General features: G+C 39.9%; 1 protein-coding gene across 2 annotated transcripts in view; it reads right to left on the bottom strand.

Moving 5' to 3' along the window:
• Positions 1-19,699, bottom strand: part of znf609a (zinc finger protein 609a) — a 54,833-nt gene that overhangs the window by 9,461 nt on the left and 25,673 nt on the right. For both annotated transcript variants that reach the window (XM_030135678.1, XM_030135676.1), the window contains 2 exons: positions 13,900-14,751; positions 621-846 (listed from right to left, as the gene is read on the bottom strand). In XM_030135678.1, the coding sequence (XP_029991538.1) occupies positions 621-846; positions 13,900-14,631 (958 nt within the window). In that variant the 5' untranslated portion in view covers positions 14,632-14,751. The remainder of the gene's footprint in view (positions 1-620; positions 847-13,899; positions 14,752-19,699) is intronic.

Raw genomic sequence — 19,699 nt, 5'->3', positions numbered from 1 at the left:
CGTATCCTTTTTTTTTTTTTTTTTTTTACACAAATTGAATGTCAGTGTTTCCTTTGTAATTTTAATTTTAATATAGCTCTTGGGCTTCTTTGGGCAATAATCCTAGTTTTGTTCAATTATCTCTGTCTTTTTAGGTTAACACTATGACCTCATTATTATATCAGGGTTTTCCCTAGCATTATAAGGCTTAAGCAAAACACCCAAGTCATTCTGGGCAGCACCAAAGCTAAATTAATACAAACTAAATCTAAAATCACTTTTCTTCCAGTCTGTCTACAAACTGTCTTGCAGGGCTACCCCCAACCCCCTACCACAACACCATGCTTTCAATAAACTTAGGGAAAACATCTAAAAATGCAACTGTGTATAAGTAGTTTTAAATCATTTGAGCTACTTATTTATATAAAACATTACATCTAGATTACAGTATTTTTTAAATTTAGCTTTTTAAAAAATGTGTTTATTGATTTGTAACTTTTGCAGCACTGTATTTATTTAATGGATTTAAAGCGAAATATACACTAAACAAACGGAGGTAAATATGTAGTCCTAAAGCGAATTAGACACACTGTAGGTTGTGCTTTCAGATTAGATTCAGGGTGCGTTTGTGCTGATCTCACCATCCTCAGTCTCCTGCCACACAATGCCCTCCAGGTTGACACTGGTGCCTGGCTCGCAGGGTCCCAGGCACTCTGGTTCGGTAGCCAATGCCGCATCAGCCGTGTTCACCGCTACTGAGCGTGTGCGAACCATGATCTGCTCACAGGGGGACGAGATGTCGCTGTTGCTGACCGGAGCGAGGAGGTGCAGAGGAGGAGGAGCAGGAGTGGAGACCGGAGACTCCATCTGGAGGACAGAAAGGAGAGCACAAGTGAGACAGATGTAGGGCGACATTCTGTTTGGGTTCAGATGAACGAAAATGACAGATGACAATCCACACGGAGTTTACTTGAACATTCTGGAAACTTGTAACACACATACTGTATATGTATTTTCGATTTCTCTGTGATACACTATGTAATGGCATCATGACTTAATAGGACAGTTATTGCACAAAAACACCTGTATGTTCAAACAACAAAACCTTTTCAGCATTTTATATTTAAGACTTTTATAGATCACTGCTGTACACTTTAAGATCTATTCTATGTTTCAGGACATAAAGAATAATAGGATATGAAAGAAAAATCAACACCTCAGATTTCCTTATAACATGATCCAATGATTAACATTTTAAATCAAATATTTTACTTGTACAGATATGAAATGCATCCAACTTCGTTCAACAGGAACACTCAGTCAGCTAATGACTTGAAGATACAAACTGGTAAGACTAAATGACAGTAAACCAAACTGCTGTTAAATTTACCACAGTTTTACCCTCCGGCTCTGCCCCTTGTAGCTGACTGCAGTAGTTTAATATCCAGCCACTAGAGGCAAACACATCTATAGTAACCCAAAGAAAATTCTCTGCAGACAATGCAAAAGAGACAAATGTAAAACTGTTGACGTGACACCTCCAACAAGAAACCATTAAGCACAATGTGTAACAAGAAGCAGTGTTTGCAACTCTTTCTGCTACCCAACACGTAACATTTTATTCATTTTATCTTGTGTTTTTGAGGGTGAGATGAAGAGGTGGAAGAGACAAGGGTATGGAGGGAGAGAAAAATTGAGGGGGAAAGAAGTGAAAGAAAAGGCAGAGGGGAGGAACATGGAGGGGGTACATTGTGGAGCGACCCCAACCATGTAATTATCAGGTGGGAAGCAGGTGGTGACGGGAGCAGGGAGAACTGCGAAGGTGTCAGCGGTCACGAGGGAAACACTCCCAGACTGCCTCCTCTTCATCAGGGGACAAGAGGAGATCTGAGAGCAGCTGCACATAGAGCCCTGTTGACCTTCCTCCTAACTGCTTTGACCCCAAACAGAGGTCAAAGGCCACAACCAAATAACCGGACCATTTAACCCTAACAGTGGCAGTAGCTCCAGGTCAGCAGGCTGATAAAACAGGACCAATTCATCACTTAAAGGACCCATTAATCTGTCTATTAAATGTACTTGTTATAAATTCTAAATGTTTCACCACTGGGGCATCTCACATGTTTTACAGAGACGTCTTAATGTTGAAACAGCCGCTGGTCTCTATTCATCTCAAATCAACGAACAGAGACCAGAGAATTGCTCTAGTTGGGCAATTCATCACAGTGGACATGTCACCACCTCGGGGTTTCATACAGAAAATTGGTTAACAAAAGTGGTAAGCAATGAAGGTGGTTCATTCAAGGACAAACTGAACTCCTAGATTACTTACTTTGTGTTTTAATAAAAGATGCTTTTTTTTAACTCTAAACTCCAGGGTGACAGAGTTTCTTTTGATCATGGATACCCTTATGGAATATCATCATCGTTCATTTTAAATTCTATTGTGGCATCATTATTGTATTGTGTTATCACCCAAGCCTAATGAAAAATACTATTCTTCCCACAATACATCATTATTTTAGTATTAAAATACTGATTCATAAAAAAAGAGGTAATAAAGAGCTGTTAATAGCAGAGAAAACAACTTAATAAAATAATGAAAAATATTCCTCTTCAAAGGGAACATCCTAGTGTTTTTTTGTTTTGTTTTTTCTTGAGATTTTGATGCTTAAATAGACATCGATGACAAAACTGAACTGAACAATAGTATATCTGCAAAGTAGGAGCATCCAACTGTGACACAGACCTGTCAGAGCACAACCAGTTGCCGACTTCTCTCAAGACTGTCAGTGAAAATAACGGCTATTTACAGCCGTATGAAACACAATATGTGAAGACCCTGTGAACTCCCAAGCTGCCCACTCACTCACTCAGTCCCTCCACAGACCTTTAATCACCTGATTGAGCCTCATTTGACATCCTAGTTCGGGCCTGTCTGTCTGCAGCCTGCCTGCCTGACAAGACACAGCTTCCCCAGACAAATGACTGTTGGATGATGTTGAGTGATCCCAGGAGGAGCGGTAACCTGGCCAACACCTGACAGCCAACAGAAGACACCTGAGGCCGTGATGTTGTGGGAGTTCTAGGGAAGTCTTTGTTTATTGCAGAGCTACAGCAACAAGCTAGAAAAATGTCAGTCAAGCTGGACAGTGTTGAGGCTAATACAGCTGCTGAGGAGTATTTACACAAGCACAAAAAGCAATTCAATCAGTACAAAAAGCAAACATAAATAACTTTACTGCCTTTGAAGGGGGTGAAGCACTGAAGATTTCAATGATGCGACTTCAAAAAGATACTTCAAAACTTTGACAAATCAGACTAAGCTGTCTGAAAGACTTGATGTAAAGATGTATCCTATTATTCACTCAATTGTTTAATTCCAGTATATGCAGATTGTGTGGGTAGAATGAAAATAACGAAAATCCCCCGTCATCTGAGCAACAGTCCAAAAATCACAAAATTATATAAAAGCAAGCACATAATACAACAGATTTATTTCTTTTTACCTGGTTGAGCAATTTTTAATTTCTGCATGACAAAGATGTCTTGGAGAAAAAGTAGAAATAGTACTAGAAAGATTCTCAATTAATCATTTCCGAACTAGGTTAAATTATTACATAAAAACACTCAACTGTTTCCAAAATTGTCCATAATTTCTCAGCTACAAAACCATGTGAATTCAACACTATAAGATGATTTTGGAGTCAGACAAAAACAAGGTGAAACTCACAAATCTGAATGATCATATTACACTTTCTGAAATCTGACGTGTTCAATGAAGGCACTAAAAGAAGAATTTGCCATTTTCTTCTCACGTAAATGCGTGTTTTACCTTGTTTTTACACGAAGTGACTCATTGCAGAAAACCTTCTTCCTCCCAGCGGATGATCTGACAGGAGATCTGGTGAACATGTTTTTTCCTGAGCTTCTCTGTAAGTGTATGCGTCGCTTACTGGTTTACCGACTGGTTAAGTGGGTGTTGTTGTGGCAACAGGAGAAACAAGAATCACAGCCCCACTCCTTCTCCTCTTTACGGATAAAAACACGGTCTAACATGGCTGCCTGGAATGCTGGAAAACCCCCTGAAGACCTGAACACCCACCAACCACCACACGCTCATCCTCTGCCTCCTATTACAAAAGGGTGTGGCTTCTTTTTTTTACACCTCAGGGATTGGCTGCTGAATTTTAACCAACAGTGCTCATGGTTCTGATACGATGTCGGCCAGGCTGGGAAACACCAGCCCCCGCTCCTTCTCTCCATTCAGTCAGAGAGGTATTCATTACAACAACAAGCCACCACATTCCTTTCAAGGTCACTCACTCACTGTGAGAGAGAGAGATTAGTGATACTGATCAGCACTTTATAAAGACACTCTCTCGCCGGGTCTCTGATACAGGCTGAGAGCTGATGTGATTACCCAACAGAAGCAGACCTGCTGACCCTGAATTCACACCTCAACCTACTCAGTGGGTGCAGCTATTATCAGATGTCAGAAATAAAAGCGCCATTCATTTTTTTCTCATGCACCACTTTAGGAGAATGCATGAGACTACTGGATCTTTCCCGACACTTGCAAACACTGACACTGTTCAAGCTAACTCACGGGGCCAGAAGTGGTACTAAAAGACAGGGGGTCAGTCAAAAATACTGATCATACATACATACAACAAATATGTAATAGCTTTAGAAAACAAAGCAGTAATAACAGTCCCGAGGATGAATTCTGTAAGAAGCATCAAATCAGCTAGGAACAAGTAAAAAGAACTGGCTTACTTCTGCACTAATGGTGACACACAAGAGCACCAACAGCACTACTGCCCCCTATCACTAATATTCAGGTCTGAACAGATACAGACTCCTCTACTAGACCTATTACACGCACCAAATAATTCTGTTAAAATACTTAAGCTACCATCTTTAACATGGTCTTAACATGCCTGCAGTAGTTCTTGTGTCTTCAGTTGGAACCATCACACTGTAGGTATTACAAGTATGAGTTCTACCTGGGAACCAGAGACTGTAAACCACGAGCAAGGCAGCGACATGCAATGCTAGGCTAGGTTCATGTAAAAGGCACACAGGAGCCAAGACACTTGACTTTAGGTTTCACTGTTTTGATTTAGTATTTTATTACTTACAAGCGGTATCATCTACACAACAGTAGGTGGATCATATCAGTGCACAACTTAGCACAACTTTCTCTTCAAAATAGATGAAAAGAAAATTAGCCTGACGCACTGAGGTTTGTTGCTGTGTTCCCCATTGAACTTAACTTACATCAAACCAAATTTTATGTTATTTGGAAACTTTTGAACAGAAAAATATGTCATGTTTTTGTCCAAATTAATTTACTTGACTTCACACAGTAGAAATGGTATTGCCAACTCTCTCCTTGTACAGACATTTCTACCATCCTACTGCTCAACCCCATTATGAATAATAAGTGAATGTTCAAGTACGCAAGACAGAGGGACTTCGAAGATAAGACAACACGTAGCCACTCACTACCACTGTTCTTATTTTTTTCCCCTGTCAGGATTTCTGGGAGGTGCTGGCCATCGTAAACCCAAACTGCCATGTCAGCATGTAAGTAATATTGGTCAAGCCCACACAAATAGAATGGCTGTGACAGAACACACTAGAGTGTGATTTCTTTCATTGAGGACTCCTAAAACCTCATAACATACATATGAAGAGCCACAGAGTCCCTCCTACTTATTTAACTCCCTAAAACTCCCCCAAGAACCACTTCCATAACATTCCCTCAACATACTTCAATGACCCATGAAGACCACCTCAAGGATTACTTGGAAATGTCTTCATGTCGCTCCTTTGCTAGTGAAGACGGCCCCCATCACATGCAGAGGAATGTAAGAAATGAACAACAGGTTAGTAGTTATTTCTCCACAGGATGCCGAGACACTCCGAGGACACTGGAATAACATCTGGGAAGGACGGATGGGGGAGAGTCTTTGAGAAAGCAGAGTGATTTCACTCTCTCTTTGGATGGGGGCCCAGGGCTCTAATTCCTAGAATGACGGTGTGGTCTGGAGGGAACAATCTGGAAGGTCCATGACGCTGCAGTGTGCAGTTGTTTAAGCTGAGTCTGAACCAGTTTTTAAGATGGTTCAAAAAAGCTCAATCATTTGTTGTGTTTTCAAACTGTTGTTTTTTAGCATGATTGGGTAAAAATAATTATGTTTAAGCATACTGTATTTCAAGCGGTTTGAGGGTACACACGCCCCAATACCTACTCCATGGGCATTTTCAGACAGCTTGGGTTAAATATAAACATACATGATTGACAGCTGTAACTGTCAATTGCTGCTCAGATTGAGTTCTTCAGATGCAACCTCAAAACGAGTCTACTGCTCTATAGTTGGGGGAAAAAGGCTTTAGCATGGAACAGCAAGCCATCTACCTTTACATTTAACTAGCGCATTGAGCCATGAGAGTCTATGGGTTCTAGAAGCAGTAGAGTTGATAAAATGGGGAGCTGAGCTAAGTTTACTGATGTAACACACAGATTAGGAAGAAATATCATGACCCTCATTTTGTTATGTATTGACATCGACTTGGACCATAGACTTTTACACAGGACTGAACATGGCGGCTTATTGCCATTTATTGTGATCCGCTGAACTCCGGTCCGTGTGATCTGAGTCTGCACAAAGAGGTCTGTCAAGGCAGCATAAGACTTTTACACAGGATTGAACATGACGGGTTATTGCGACCCACTGCTGTCCTGTGTCTGGATCTGCTGAACTTCGGTCCATCTGACTGGAGTCTGTGCAGACAGGTCTGTCACCATGTTACGGCGAGGGGGGGGTGGTCCAGGGGGGACGTTAACAGGCTGGGTCTGACCGGGACCGCTGCAGTGGAACTGAACCACAGTACGAAACCAGACCGACCACAATTGTTGGTGTGTGATCACAGCCGGACCCGGTTCGCCCGTTGTGTCCCGGTGGTTCCATTGATCCGGATTTTTAACTTTAAAACCACATTTAAGCTCACAGAATTACTATTAACCAAACCTAAGTTATTAGCTTTTTCCTGAATAAAAATGGCCATCAACTCCACACATTGCAAAATCCTTTATGAAACAAATTTGCAGCTTTTAGACATGTTACCTGCTCTGTACATTACATTTCCATGAATTATGGCTGAACAGGGTCAGGTCAGATGCTGAACATTATTTTGTCTCCAACCACACTATCCCCCAAACTGCCTCATCTTCTTCTACTCCTGCCTCCTGAAAATAATCCACCTAAAATACAACTGTTGTCTTCTGCTGTAGATTTTACATCCAGAGAGCCTGGGTAGAAGCCATGTTTTTATACATTCCAGATCCAAGTTTACAGGACTTGGCCTTTGAGATGAGGAAAAGTGAAATCCTTAGTGGAAAATAACTGATTTATTGCTGTTATCGGCGTTAGAAACATAAGCTATAAAAATCATGGCTGAATGAAATTGATTGGGAAAACAAGAATAACAAGGTGTCATCACTGTTGTTGAAAAACGCCACGTCCAACTCTTCTGTCTGTCTTTACTGTCTGATAGGAAGTGAATACTTTGCTCCTTTTCCATGGTCATCCTTCATGTTTAGTCTAAGTTTTCCTCTACGTGGTGTCATCTGTTTCTGTCTGTGCCGCTGAGAGTCACTGCTTTTCTTGCCTCCAGTGATTTGGCTACAATGACCTGAATAGAAAAGTGAGTCTTGGAAATGTCAAGCTTTAACACTGAACACAGACATTTTAACTGTACAACTCAAACCAGTACTCAGCTGACACCAGCGTGGCTTGTGTCACATTACATGTTGCTTAACTTCAGGCTTCGAGCTCAACCCAACCATGATTAAAGAAGAAAAACCTTGAAAGCGCTGCAAATTCAGACACTTTGCAAAATGGAAAGAGAAGATTGTCATTTTGTTGAATCTGAAATCAACAGTCCATTCAACTCTGATACAACAGTCAATGTATGCACAACACTTGTGTAATCCCCAATTAACGTAAACCAGGTTAAAGTTTATGGATTTGTTCAGTCTGACAGATCACAAATTCAGACAAAAGATAAAAAGGTCCAACAAACTATAATGTCAATGTTATTAGCAAACAGGCATCATTTTGTTCCCACCTGAACCCCCTCAGGGCTGACAAGAATCTGAGTTTCCAATTAGATCTAGATCAAAGCTGAGGTCTACGTTTGTCTAACGCTGCTTTTCAAATGTTTGCCTTAAAAAACACAGCTACAGTACCAAGGCCAAAACTAAAAACCTTGGACTCCAGGGATAACAGAGACGGATCCACGATGAGATACGAAACTTGAGTGAAAATCTGTAATTTGTAATAACAAAGCTATTTGGGGAGGTTTCACTGAACCAAGTAGCTTTTCTTCAAACTGGCAACCTATCCTAAATTCCTCAAATCATTCTCCTGTCAGTAGTGAATGATTTATTAGCGTCTCCTCAAACTGGATTATGATGATGAAACATACAGGTCTGATTTCAAACATCTGACTTTTCAAAGTAATTTTGCTTTCTTTATACATGACAAAAGTGGGTTTGTACTCTTAACTGGCCTTTGTAGCATGTTCAGGACAAACATAAGGAATCTAAAACTATCGATTATTTTTAGCTTACCGGCCGACAGGCCGTAAGCTATTGTCGTCATGCAGCGTCCGTCGGCGTCGTCTGGCGTCCATTACAAAACTTTCAATCGTCTTCTCCAAAACTACAATTCTGATTGACTTCAAACTTGGTATACAGCTTCTGTATGATGATGTCAACAAAAGTTAGTAAAATTATTTGGATCTGGATCCGATTCTGGATTTGGTCCGACTCTGAAAAATGTCCCCATTATAAGCAATAGGAAGTGGATCGATGCAATAACTCAGTAAATATAAATGATATCAAGTAGGGCTGCTCGATTATAGAAAAAAAAAAATCACGATTATTTTAGCAATAATTGAAATCACGATTATTAAAAACGATTATTTGTTAACCTTAAAGTTGTTTATTTTTGTCTTGCAAAACAATGTAAGATATACTCTTTAAATATAAATAAACCTTTTAACCATTAAAACAAAGTATGTTCACTTTTGTACGAAACAAAAAAATCTTTGAATGCAAATAAGTATACTGTAAATTCAAGTATGTTTCCTTTTGTAAATAGTGCACTGGAATTAAACTACTCTAGACTTGCCATAGAACTGGAACAATAAAAAAAAAACTCACGTAAAGTGCAAATTATAAATTCAAGTATGTTCAGTGTAGTATGAAACAGTAAATTCAGTGGCGTGCCGTGAGGTTTCAGTTAGGTTAATACGGGAGTTGCAGCGTAAAGAGATTCGGAGACTGAAGACTGCGGGCCTTTCTAAACTGAATGACAAGGAATAATGAATGACCACATAAGATTTGGCAAAGACCACGTAAGATTTAGCGTAACCACTGCTCCTTTGTCATTCGGAATAGTTTGAGTGGAATGACAGCTATAATGAGAACGACAGATGACTTTGAATAACGTTTTCAGATACATTCCCCCTTTTTTCCTACTTATACACATCAGCAATCACCTTTGACCTGCTGCAATGATTACATACCGACTGCATCCAGTTACACTTTATCAAGAATAAATCACAATACCACATTAATTTCATGGGAAGAGATAAAAACATTGTATTCCAACTTGATCGACAACAGTGCGTATAGAAATGTCACGTCACATACGTGATGCCTTGGCTCTAATATATCAGGAAGACGACAGTGGACGCTTTAGTCCCGTAAAGTTGATACGGAAGCGCTTTTATTTTGAAAATCAAGTTAGATGGGCTCGCGCAGCTCTCTGGAGCTTCACTTCCAGCTGAGGCTAGGGCTACACCGACAGCTAACTTCAGGGGATAAATGTTACTTCCATATTCTGTTCACTATATTTACTAGGGGCCGGCCAGCCAGCCAGTAAACCGACACGTCGTTTTCCGTTATTCGAAGTCATCTGTCGTTCCCATTATAGCTGTCATTCCATGCAAACTATTCCGAATGACAAAGGAGCAGTGGTTATGCCAAATGTTACGTGGTCATTCGTTATTCCTCGTCATTCGTCATTCAGTTTAGAAAGGCCCGAAGATTGCATTGCGGACGAAGCTGTAGACAGAGTTTTTTTTTATGTGTTTTAGTTTTTCATAAGATTATGATAAAGGTCGCGGTGGTTAAACTTTAGATGGTTAAAAAGGTTTGCTGTGTTACCGGTCGGTTCGGACACAAGTACGAAACACTTTTTGCACGTAATGGGTTTTTGCTCTTCATCAGACCCAAAGTGATTCCATACAATTGAATTTGACTTGCCTTTTTTGTTTACCAAGCACTTCTGCTGCGATTCTCCTGCTATTTTTCCAGACCGCTAGGTACAACTTTCCTCTTGGGGTGGACCTGCCAGCTAGCTGGCAGCAGTAGCTTAGAGGGGGGCGGGGCAGAGCAGCTCATGGGAGCTTGCGTGCGCGTGAATTAAAACAACTCAAAATTAATAATCGTTTTTTCTCGATTACATAATTTTTGTAATCGTTGCGTGTAATAATCGAAATCATAATTGAATTTCGATTAATTGCACAGCCCTAATATCAAGTGTAAATTTCTACAGTCCAGCCCTGATGGGGAGATGACCAAAACATAATGTCCACATGCTGATCAGGATCTTCTTCTGGATCTGGAACTGACGCAAAATTTAACGTGGGCTCTTGTGGGGAAAAAATTTCTATCATCTTTATCTCCCAAACTACATTTCTGATTGACTTCAAACTTGGTATACAGCTTCCGTATGATGATGTCAACACAAGGTATTGAAATTTTTTCCATCTGGATCTGATTCTGGATTTGGTGCCACTTTGAAAATTTTCCCATTATAAGAGATAGGAAGTGGATTAATACAGTCAATCAGGATCAATGATATCAAGTTGGAATTTGAATTTTTTACTGATCTGATTGGAATATGACCAAAACATGGGCTATTTCTGTAATTTAATAAATACACAGAACTGGGTGAGAATAAATGGCATCTGGATACATTTCCCAAAGCTTTTAATTTGGCTGGTAAGCTACAGGGCCATTGGTCCTATTTTTTCTATTTAGCAGAACAATGCTTGTCACTTTAGTAGATGCTCTGCATTCTGTTGCTTTATCCTAGTTGAGTATCATGATTATGCTGATACACAATCCAAAATTCCTCTGGAGTACAGTCACATCCTTAACTTAATCTAGATAATAATAAAACTGTATCTCCTACTAGGAGTGTATTGGAAAACCCAGCCTCATGTTTCCAACCCAACCAAACTCTACACACAGACTGTTGTTCAAATGAATTACTACTCATTATGTAAAAACATACATATGTACTTGATACAGTCCACTTCACCAAACCATCATAACAAAACACTTCTTCTTGATGTATGAGAAGACGTGGGAGCCTGAAAACACTTAAAATCAGGCCAAAACTATTTTGTTTTTGACTAGACAGATAACATTTTACTACTTTGGAATGGCCAACCTGTTATGAGGTCAAAAACCGTGTCAAGCCAGGGCAGCTGGATCATGTCTGCTTATATTTGAGGGGCCAGAGGTGATTGAAGTCTCCAGTAAAACCTGTTTGATGGACATGAGAGGAGGCGGGAGGACGGCAGCCAGCTGGATGAACCAAGTGGAGTGTAACTGCTGTAACTTGGCAGCAGAGCGCCACAGTACTGCTGGATAACAGACAGCTCTGAGTGGTTGATAGCTGCTGCCTGAAGCGCAGGCCAGCAGGATGGTTTGGCAGGCCTGGAAACCTCAGCACTAAGCTAAATTTGGTAAGAAGCTGAGGGACGCTGGGGTGAACAGCAGCTGTGGGAGATACAGCTTGAGTGACTAAGGATTCAGAGTGAGGAACGGCTGTCTGTACAAACATCTGAGAATACACAGAGCTGCATGAAAAGCAATTTAAATGTGACCTCCTCTTTTGTATCATTTAATGCGTCTTTAGACAGTTACTGAGAGAAAATGCACTGTATTACATGATACTCTACCTTCAGATAATATTAGGAACTTACACCTGACTCAACGTAAAATGTACACTTGTCGTCCTTCTGCTAAACAGATAAGAAAATTACACAGCCATTCTGTATGCACATCTATCTCGGCACAAATAAAGATGAACTAGGGATATGTTTGCTTTTAGGAGGCATTTTATCATTCCATTAAGGACTGTGTTTATATGCGCAATTGCTTTTTTGCCCTTATTTATTCGGAAAAGACAATAATCCTATTAAATTGTTTAAATGGCCAGTGAAAATGAACAATACAGTGATATTTCTGTTTCTATGCAGCTGTACTCATTGTTGTCTGTTTGAAAGGGGGTGATACTCCAAATATGTTGTTTATCAAAATATGGAAACCTGTACTTATCTGGAGTCATTTTTGCCAATTTTGCTTTTTTGTGTCCTTGATTTTTTTCACCCAAGCCTTCCATCAGTGGCAGATTTGTTCAACCATGAGAACATGCCCTCCATTTTCATTTCTTAAACCATGTTTTTGAAAAGTTAGCATTTTGATATTTCTGCATATCCAGTGGCTGTTTCTTTTTACCGTGGCAGTCTTGACTTCTTGTCAATGCACAAAGTTGAGGATAAACAGGCAAGAGGCTGTATGTTGTAAATGAAAGTAAGTCCTCCCACTGAGTTGCACATTCAGAAAATAATATCAGCATGTGCAGTTTACGAGACATGTATCAAATATGGAATATTATCCTGTTCAGAATAATCATAGTAAGTGACATATATGACTGGCTGTATTTAGTAAACATTCAGTCAGCTAACATCAATGTCACAGAACAATCAGCTTGTCTGCTTCACAGGTTATTTACTGTCAGACAGAATTCCCTTAATTTTAAGTGAAAACTCCATTCTAATAGGGCTGGGTATCATGGTCAATTTCCTTAATTGATTTGATCTTGATTCATAAGGTTCTGAATTGATTCATCGCGATTTGATATCGATTCAGTATTAGTTGATTGATTCAGATTCATTTAGTGATATCAAAGTACAATTTTGAGCTGTAATCTGATTATTTGACTACCACAGCCATGCAACACGGAATCAATATTGATATTAGAGAGGAGATAAATGACATTTCAGCAGTAAATAGCTGAATCTGCTCTTAAATAATGAACAGGACAGAAACATGGCCATGTTTCTACAGTGGCTCAGAATGGACATCTTCGTCATCTTTATTCTGTTTTATGGCTGGTGGCTTCTAGCCTTAAGACACATTACCATTATCCTGGGGCACCGCTACTAATTTTGGCACCCCTTTGTACAAGAAACTCACTGGCGGGGGAGGGTGGGTGGCGCTTCGTGATTGCCGCTTTACTATTCCTCCAACTCTGCACTCAGCCATAGGTGATCGAAGTTAATATTTCTAGAACCGGCTTCCGTGACCTGCTTCCGCCGGCCAGTTCCTCTGCACTGCAGGTTCGAGTTTGAGGGTGGGAAGACCTCCCGCAGAAGGGTTTTCCCCACCTTTCCTCTGCATCCCTCCCACGCCAGAACCGTCGTGAACGAGGCCAAAACAAATGCAGTGCAGAAGACTGATCTGTCATCAGCTGGATTAGGTGAGATTGCCTGTACTCTCACAGCCTTACACTTGGTTTGCCTCTTTAACCACAAGTGTACGTCAGTAACACTGCTATGACAGCCCTGGCTAAAATGGAAGCACACTTAGGTTCCACAAGCCAATGCATCAACAGGAGAGAAAGGCAAAAATTAATGAACAAATAATTTAAAAATACTATTTAGTAAAAGACTAGCATGCAGCTGTAACTTAACAGGCACAATGCAACTGGAATCTGTGAAATGTAGTGGCTAAAAATATACATCTTGTGTGCTGTTTTTTACCTTTTCACCACCAACGACTTTCTTCAGATTTCGGCAATCCCCATTGTCCACCTCCTCTTGCTCTGTTGTCATAGTGACAGGCTGGCCAATCCCTGCTGAGTCCAGTGCCATATTTCCAAGCTGCTCAGCTGCAGCTAACTCAGGGTTTTGCTGTCCATCAAACGGGCCACTACGAGGGGTCCCTAAAGGTAGGATAGTGGCCCCAGACTCTTTTTCAGTGTTCACCACTCCCGTGGCCACAACCTCCATTTTCTCCTTCTTAGTTTTCCCAGAGACCCCATCCTTGTCCTTTTTCACAGCAGGGAGGGTTCGGGAGGTTTTGCTAGACTTGTCAGTTCCTTTAGTAGGGGTAGAGTTGGGGTTCTGGGGTGGAGGGTCTCCAGGGGTCCGACCCTGAACCTCTTTCTTAGCTCCATCTGTCACAGGGGCCTTAACGCTCTCCTTAGAGTTTTTACTACGTTTTGATTTAGATTTGCTCTCTTTGCCCTGCGCGGCAGCTACAGGACTAACAAATTTTATATTGTCAGGTAAAGCAGCCACAGCACTGGGAGGGGCCGCCATGCCCCCTCCCTCCTTACTGCTTGACATCTCTAGTTTGTCTTTCTCCAAATCGGCGTCCAGGTCAATGATCAGATTGCCAACACCGATATCCCACTCATCGCCACTGTCATACGTGTCCACCGCGTTGGAGTCCACACCTTTCCCGCCTGCAGGGCCGCTGCTGAGGGACATCTTAGTAGGAGCGTCCCGGAGCGCCGCAGGAGGGCCACAGGAGGGCCGCGCTCCTCCCAGCCGCAGGACGCCTCCTCAGGGCTGGACCCCGCGTCTCCTCCCTGCTCCCCACATCGTCTCCTGCACACAGAACAGCAAACACACATCAGAGAAAACTCAGCAACTCATGACCATGTGTCAATAACTGAGTGTATCACTGCAGTGCTGTAAATGTTTTTAGTCATTTCACCAGAGATTGCACAAAACACAAATACAGCATATTATTAACTATTATTTAGTATTAATCTGCATGTGTACATACACTGAAAACCACAAATGTTTTGAAAAAAATTATCTTTTTCTCCACTAAAGTGTTTTACACAATAATTTAAATGCAACAGAAACAGATCTCACAAGACCAGGGCAGGAAATATTACTGGAATTGTTACAAAATACATGAAAAACAGATCATTTGCTATGAATGTAGTCAGTAAATCAGGTAGTTGGTGCAGGACATGTTTACATTGATATTGCAGTAATGTCTCAGTTTCTGTCCACCGACACTGCAACACGACCCGAGTTTCCCAACTGAAAACAAGGTCACTAGCAGGATTTCCAAGAAATGAGCTACAATAACTTACATTGTACATAGACATTATATAATGCATATACTTTTATGAGCTATTTTAAATTGGAGCTTATGGGAAATAAATGTGACGAGTTTTCAATTTCAAATCAAATACAGGAAACTAAGGGGAAAAAAAAAACTTTTATTGAATTTGTTGATTGGAACAATATCAGTATATTGTGATCATGACCAATTAAAAAGGTAACTATCTAAATAATTTCTCATTTGAAAGTTAAATACATGTATTTTGTAACTCCAACACTATAAAAGACTGAGCCACTAATGTTGTATTTGTAGCTCATTTGAAGCCTTTCAGATTTGTAACACAGCTACAGATAAGCCGAGTGAAAAGTGTCCTAAGGCTTTGAAGACCTGTTTGTTATCAGTCTGTCTGATTCCTTCCTGTTGAGTGTTTCTTTGGGACAGTCTAGTAAAGAGGGTGGAGGAGTTTTATTGCTCCTGACATAAAGGCTGTATTGACGAGGGATCAGAGCCATTCACTGTGAGGCTTTTTCCCAGCAGCCCTCTGCGACAAGCAGCATGAGGGAGCAGACACATCCCTCCTCTAAAGCCTCCTTTAGGCCACTTATCATATGAATGAAGTGGCATGACCCCTGACCCCTGTGACAATGCAGGGCTGTTGGCAAAACCATGGGAGCGAACGGGAGGGGGGTGGGATGTAACGTTAACAGCCCACAGCCTTACTGACACAACACTGATGCTAATTAAGTTTCTGGTTAACACTGCAGGGAGCAAAGCGAATACAAGAGTTTACTGAGGCTCAACACATAATTTTTAAGTTCTGCATTTGAAGATGTCCCCTCCAGCTAGCATTTACACATAAAAGTAAAAGTTAAATCTTCACAACAGTACTGTGGGCTGACTGAAAGATACTGAAGGAATTACAAGTAGTATCAGCTGCATTCATATCCCGTCACAATCTTAAAATAATGGGCCATGTCATTACTTAAGTTTTTCAAAATACAGACCCAAATATGAGTATATGATTTGTTGTTTGGCAGTTATTTTAAGAGGGTGGTGATATGTAAGCTTTGATCTGAGCATTATTAAAACACATAAAATCCAATTTTTAATTATTACCTCACAGAGGATGGGAATTTTTTCTATTGGAAACAATGCATAAGATTTTGTAGGTATTGTAACAAGTTTTTTGTTAATGGCATCTGTAGTTTTATTCTTCAGCTCCACTGCATTTTTTGGTTACATACTCAAAGCAGTTTCATAACTTGAAAAACAGAAACCTGCTTACCAAAATGTGGCTTGTTTATTTAAACCCTTTAGATTTATGAGTCAGCAACTTACCACCCAAACCAGCTTTGGCAGAACAAAAATAAACCAATTTACCATAACCTGAAGAATGCTGACAAACTGAAAATGTTTAAAAGTCATTCATGGGTACTGAATGCGAGGCTTTCACTGTGGAGATTCATAACACAGATTAAACATTGAAATGTGTTAATGACAAGGCATGTTTTGATAGTGAGTAGTATCTCACAAACTGGCCACAAACTGTTCATCTCAAAACTGACACTATACTAAAACCAAACAGAATTTTGCCAAGTACTTCTCATAACTGAAAACCCCACACACTATACATGAAAATGCTGGAGTTGCCCTTACTAAAACCCTGAGAGCTCCAGTAAAGCGCATATCAGCAGCCTAAAATGACAAACTTGACCCTCATTTTATAAAAAAATATATATATATATATATGTTGATGTAAAAGTCTGAATCATCTGACAGTGACATCCTGGTGATTTTGCATTGAGTTTAGCTGCTTCATACTCTGTCATTACCCTTTGGCTGACTGGCCGAAGGGGTATTGCAATCCTTTTGTCATCTGTCCATCCATCAGTTCTAGCCCAGGGGTACTAGTAAGCAGCACATTATGTTTTTTATTTATAAAACCCAAACTCATATTACAAATTTGTCTAAAACGAATTTACAGTCTACGCAATGTATAATACCTGCTGCTCTTTGGCTCTCGGTTTGAGAAACCTCAACAAAATCCTTTATTGTACCCAAATACATGTAGGACTGATGGGCACAACAGTCACCATAGGGTAAAGTCCTGCATGCTCTACTCAGGCAGTAGCCCTTTCCTAGACCACATGGAGTATTTCAGGCTAAATGATAATACATCTCACCCAAAAACTCCTGTTGTGTGCTGCATGTAAAAAAAAAAAAAGCAACTCAATTCAGTGTACGGATCTGATTCTCTGGCCAATGTTGACAGTTTGCATGCGAAAAAGACGCTCTACTGATTTAAACCTCTCATCACATTACGATCGAGTCTCACAAATTTCTAAACATAGCGCATGCAGAGAACTCTGTCACCAATTCAGAAGTACGGGTGGATATCATCTCACTCTCAATCTCAGTGTTAGTTAAATTATTGCACTGAAGTATTTTATAGCCAAGTTCAATACAGTGTTAAAAAACGTCATTAAAATCTGAACAGATTTGTGATTTAGGTAACAATACACATCTGATGAATCAAAGAGCACTCCTTAAATCTAAAAGAGTTAACATAACAAAGTTGAAAATGTTTAAGTCCTTAAATATTAAAATTGGTTATGGAACATGGAGACACACAATGTCCAATGTACATTCTTAAGCTGCCATGGGAGAACCGACAAACGCATCAGAACACCAAGTGCCTGAGGGCTGTAAAGACAGCTTTTATCACTATTTTAAAAAAGACTTAGTGCGTTCCAAACACATTTAATCAATTCTGCTTTTGCTAAAATGCTAATAAATAAAGAAAAACTTATGTCCTCATACTAACTGTCACCTAAAAGTATTCTGCAGCCCAGGGAAAAGGCATTTCCACCCACCAGTGAGTCTGTTCATCTGTCAGAAGGATCATTTGAAAACATATTCACAGATCTTCGTGAAATTCATTTGACGGGGAGGCTTTTTCCAAAGAACAGCTGATTAGATTAAGGTCTGACTGGGATTTCCACTGCTGGACAAATATAGCTTTTCCTCGGCCCAAACAGAGACAAATATCAGATTCTAAATCCTGAAGGGATGTTTTACAAGGCTCAATTGATTAAAACGATGTGTAGGGAATTGTTTACTGTTATCAGGGGGTTGTATTCATAAACATGCTAAATATAATCAGTGACAATTAAGAATAATTAGTGCATCAATCATGTTTTATATATATATATATATATATATATATATATATATATATATTAGTGCTGGGCAGCGATTAAAAATTTTAATCGCAATTAATCGCGTGGATTTCTGTGATTAATCACGATTAATCGCATAGTTATATTGGGCGGGGGGGTGGCGGCATCAACAGCGTGTATTGCCTTAAAGTGATATTTCAGACTGGAAGTACTCCGGTGATAAATAATTCCACAATGCAGTGTTTCCAAACAACTTTGGCCTTCTCAACCCCACCATCTGAAGACATTTAAAATGAAAACGTCCATGTAAAAGACTGGTACTTTTCTCCATGTTTATGTCCCCACCAGTTTATTTCCGGTTGTGAGTGATTGACAGGAGTCTTAAGCCCACTAATAAGTACTAATACTAATAAGCCCAATAATATGTGATGTTCAGTTGTTCAAAGCAAGCAAAGGGGGCTCTCTAGTGGTCGGAATAAGTTGCACTAACATATGTGTTGTCCTTGTGGTGTTACCGTAGCCAGTTCGTACATAAGAATGAACTAACAGACACGTTTCTTTCACTCTGTTCGTATGGCCCCAAAAATGTTTGCCTGTGAGTATTTTATGTTCAGTTGTTGTAAGAATGAATAGTATAAAATATCTCTGATGTGAACCTTTGTTGCTGGATAGAAAGACATTGCAAATCTTAAGTTAATCTGTAAATGCTAATCGGTAGCATTTCTATGGATTTTCCCATTCAAGTTAGCATCAAGCTAGCGATCTTTTTCCCATGCATTTAATTGTATAATGCCATGTAAATGTACTAAGGCAATGAACATAACTGAAACATATCTTGTATGCATGTTGCAGTTTTACAGTGAGTCTCAAATAAAAGATTTGGAGAGAAGTTTTCAGCATCCGGCTTTTCTTGGGAAACCTGTTGTCTATCTGCCGAGCTAATCGCTACACACACACACACAAGCAGGGGCAGAATAATATGAGTTATAATAAAATGGCATTAACATGAGGTAAAAAAAAAATTGCCGGTGTTATTTAATGAATGTGTTAACGCGGTAATAACACATTAACTTGCCCAGCCCTTATTTGTTTATTTATTTATTTATTTATGGACATATATACAGCAAATTCAGAGGGTGGATTTGAGTATTTTACGGCAGGTTGAGCCACACTACCCACGTGTGTGACAAGGATCCTCTATATTCAAGATGAATCCTCCAAAGAAAAATCCACATTTTTTAGTTGAAGTCAGTATAAGGGCAAAAAAAATTATTATTATGATTAGATGAGAGTAAGA

Source organism: Sphaeramia orbicularis, chromosome 6 (assembly GCF_902148855.1).
Source record: "Sphaeramia orbicularis chromosome 6, fSphaOr1.1, whole genome shotgun sequence".
In the NCBI taxonomy this organism is placed as follows: Eukaryota; Metazoa; Chordata; class Actinopteri; order Kurtiformes; family Apogonidae; genus Sphaeramia; species Sphaeramia orbicularis.
Note: the sequence above shows the minus strand (reverse complement) of the source record. Positions and strands in the feature narration are given on the sequence as shown.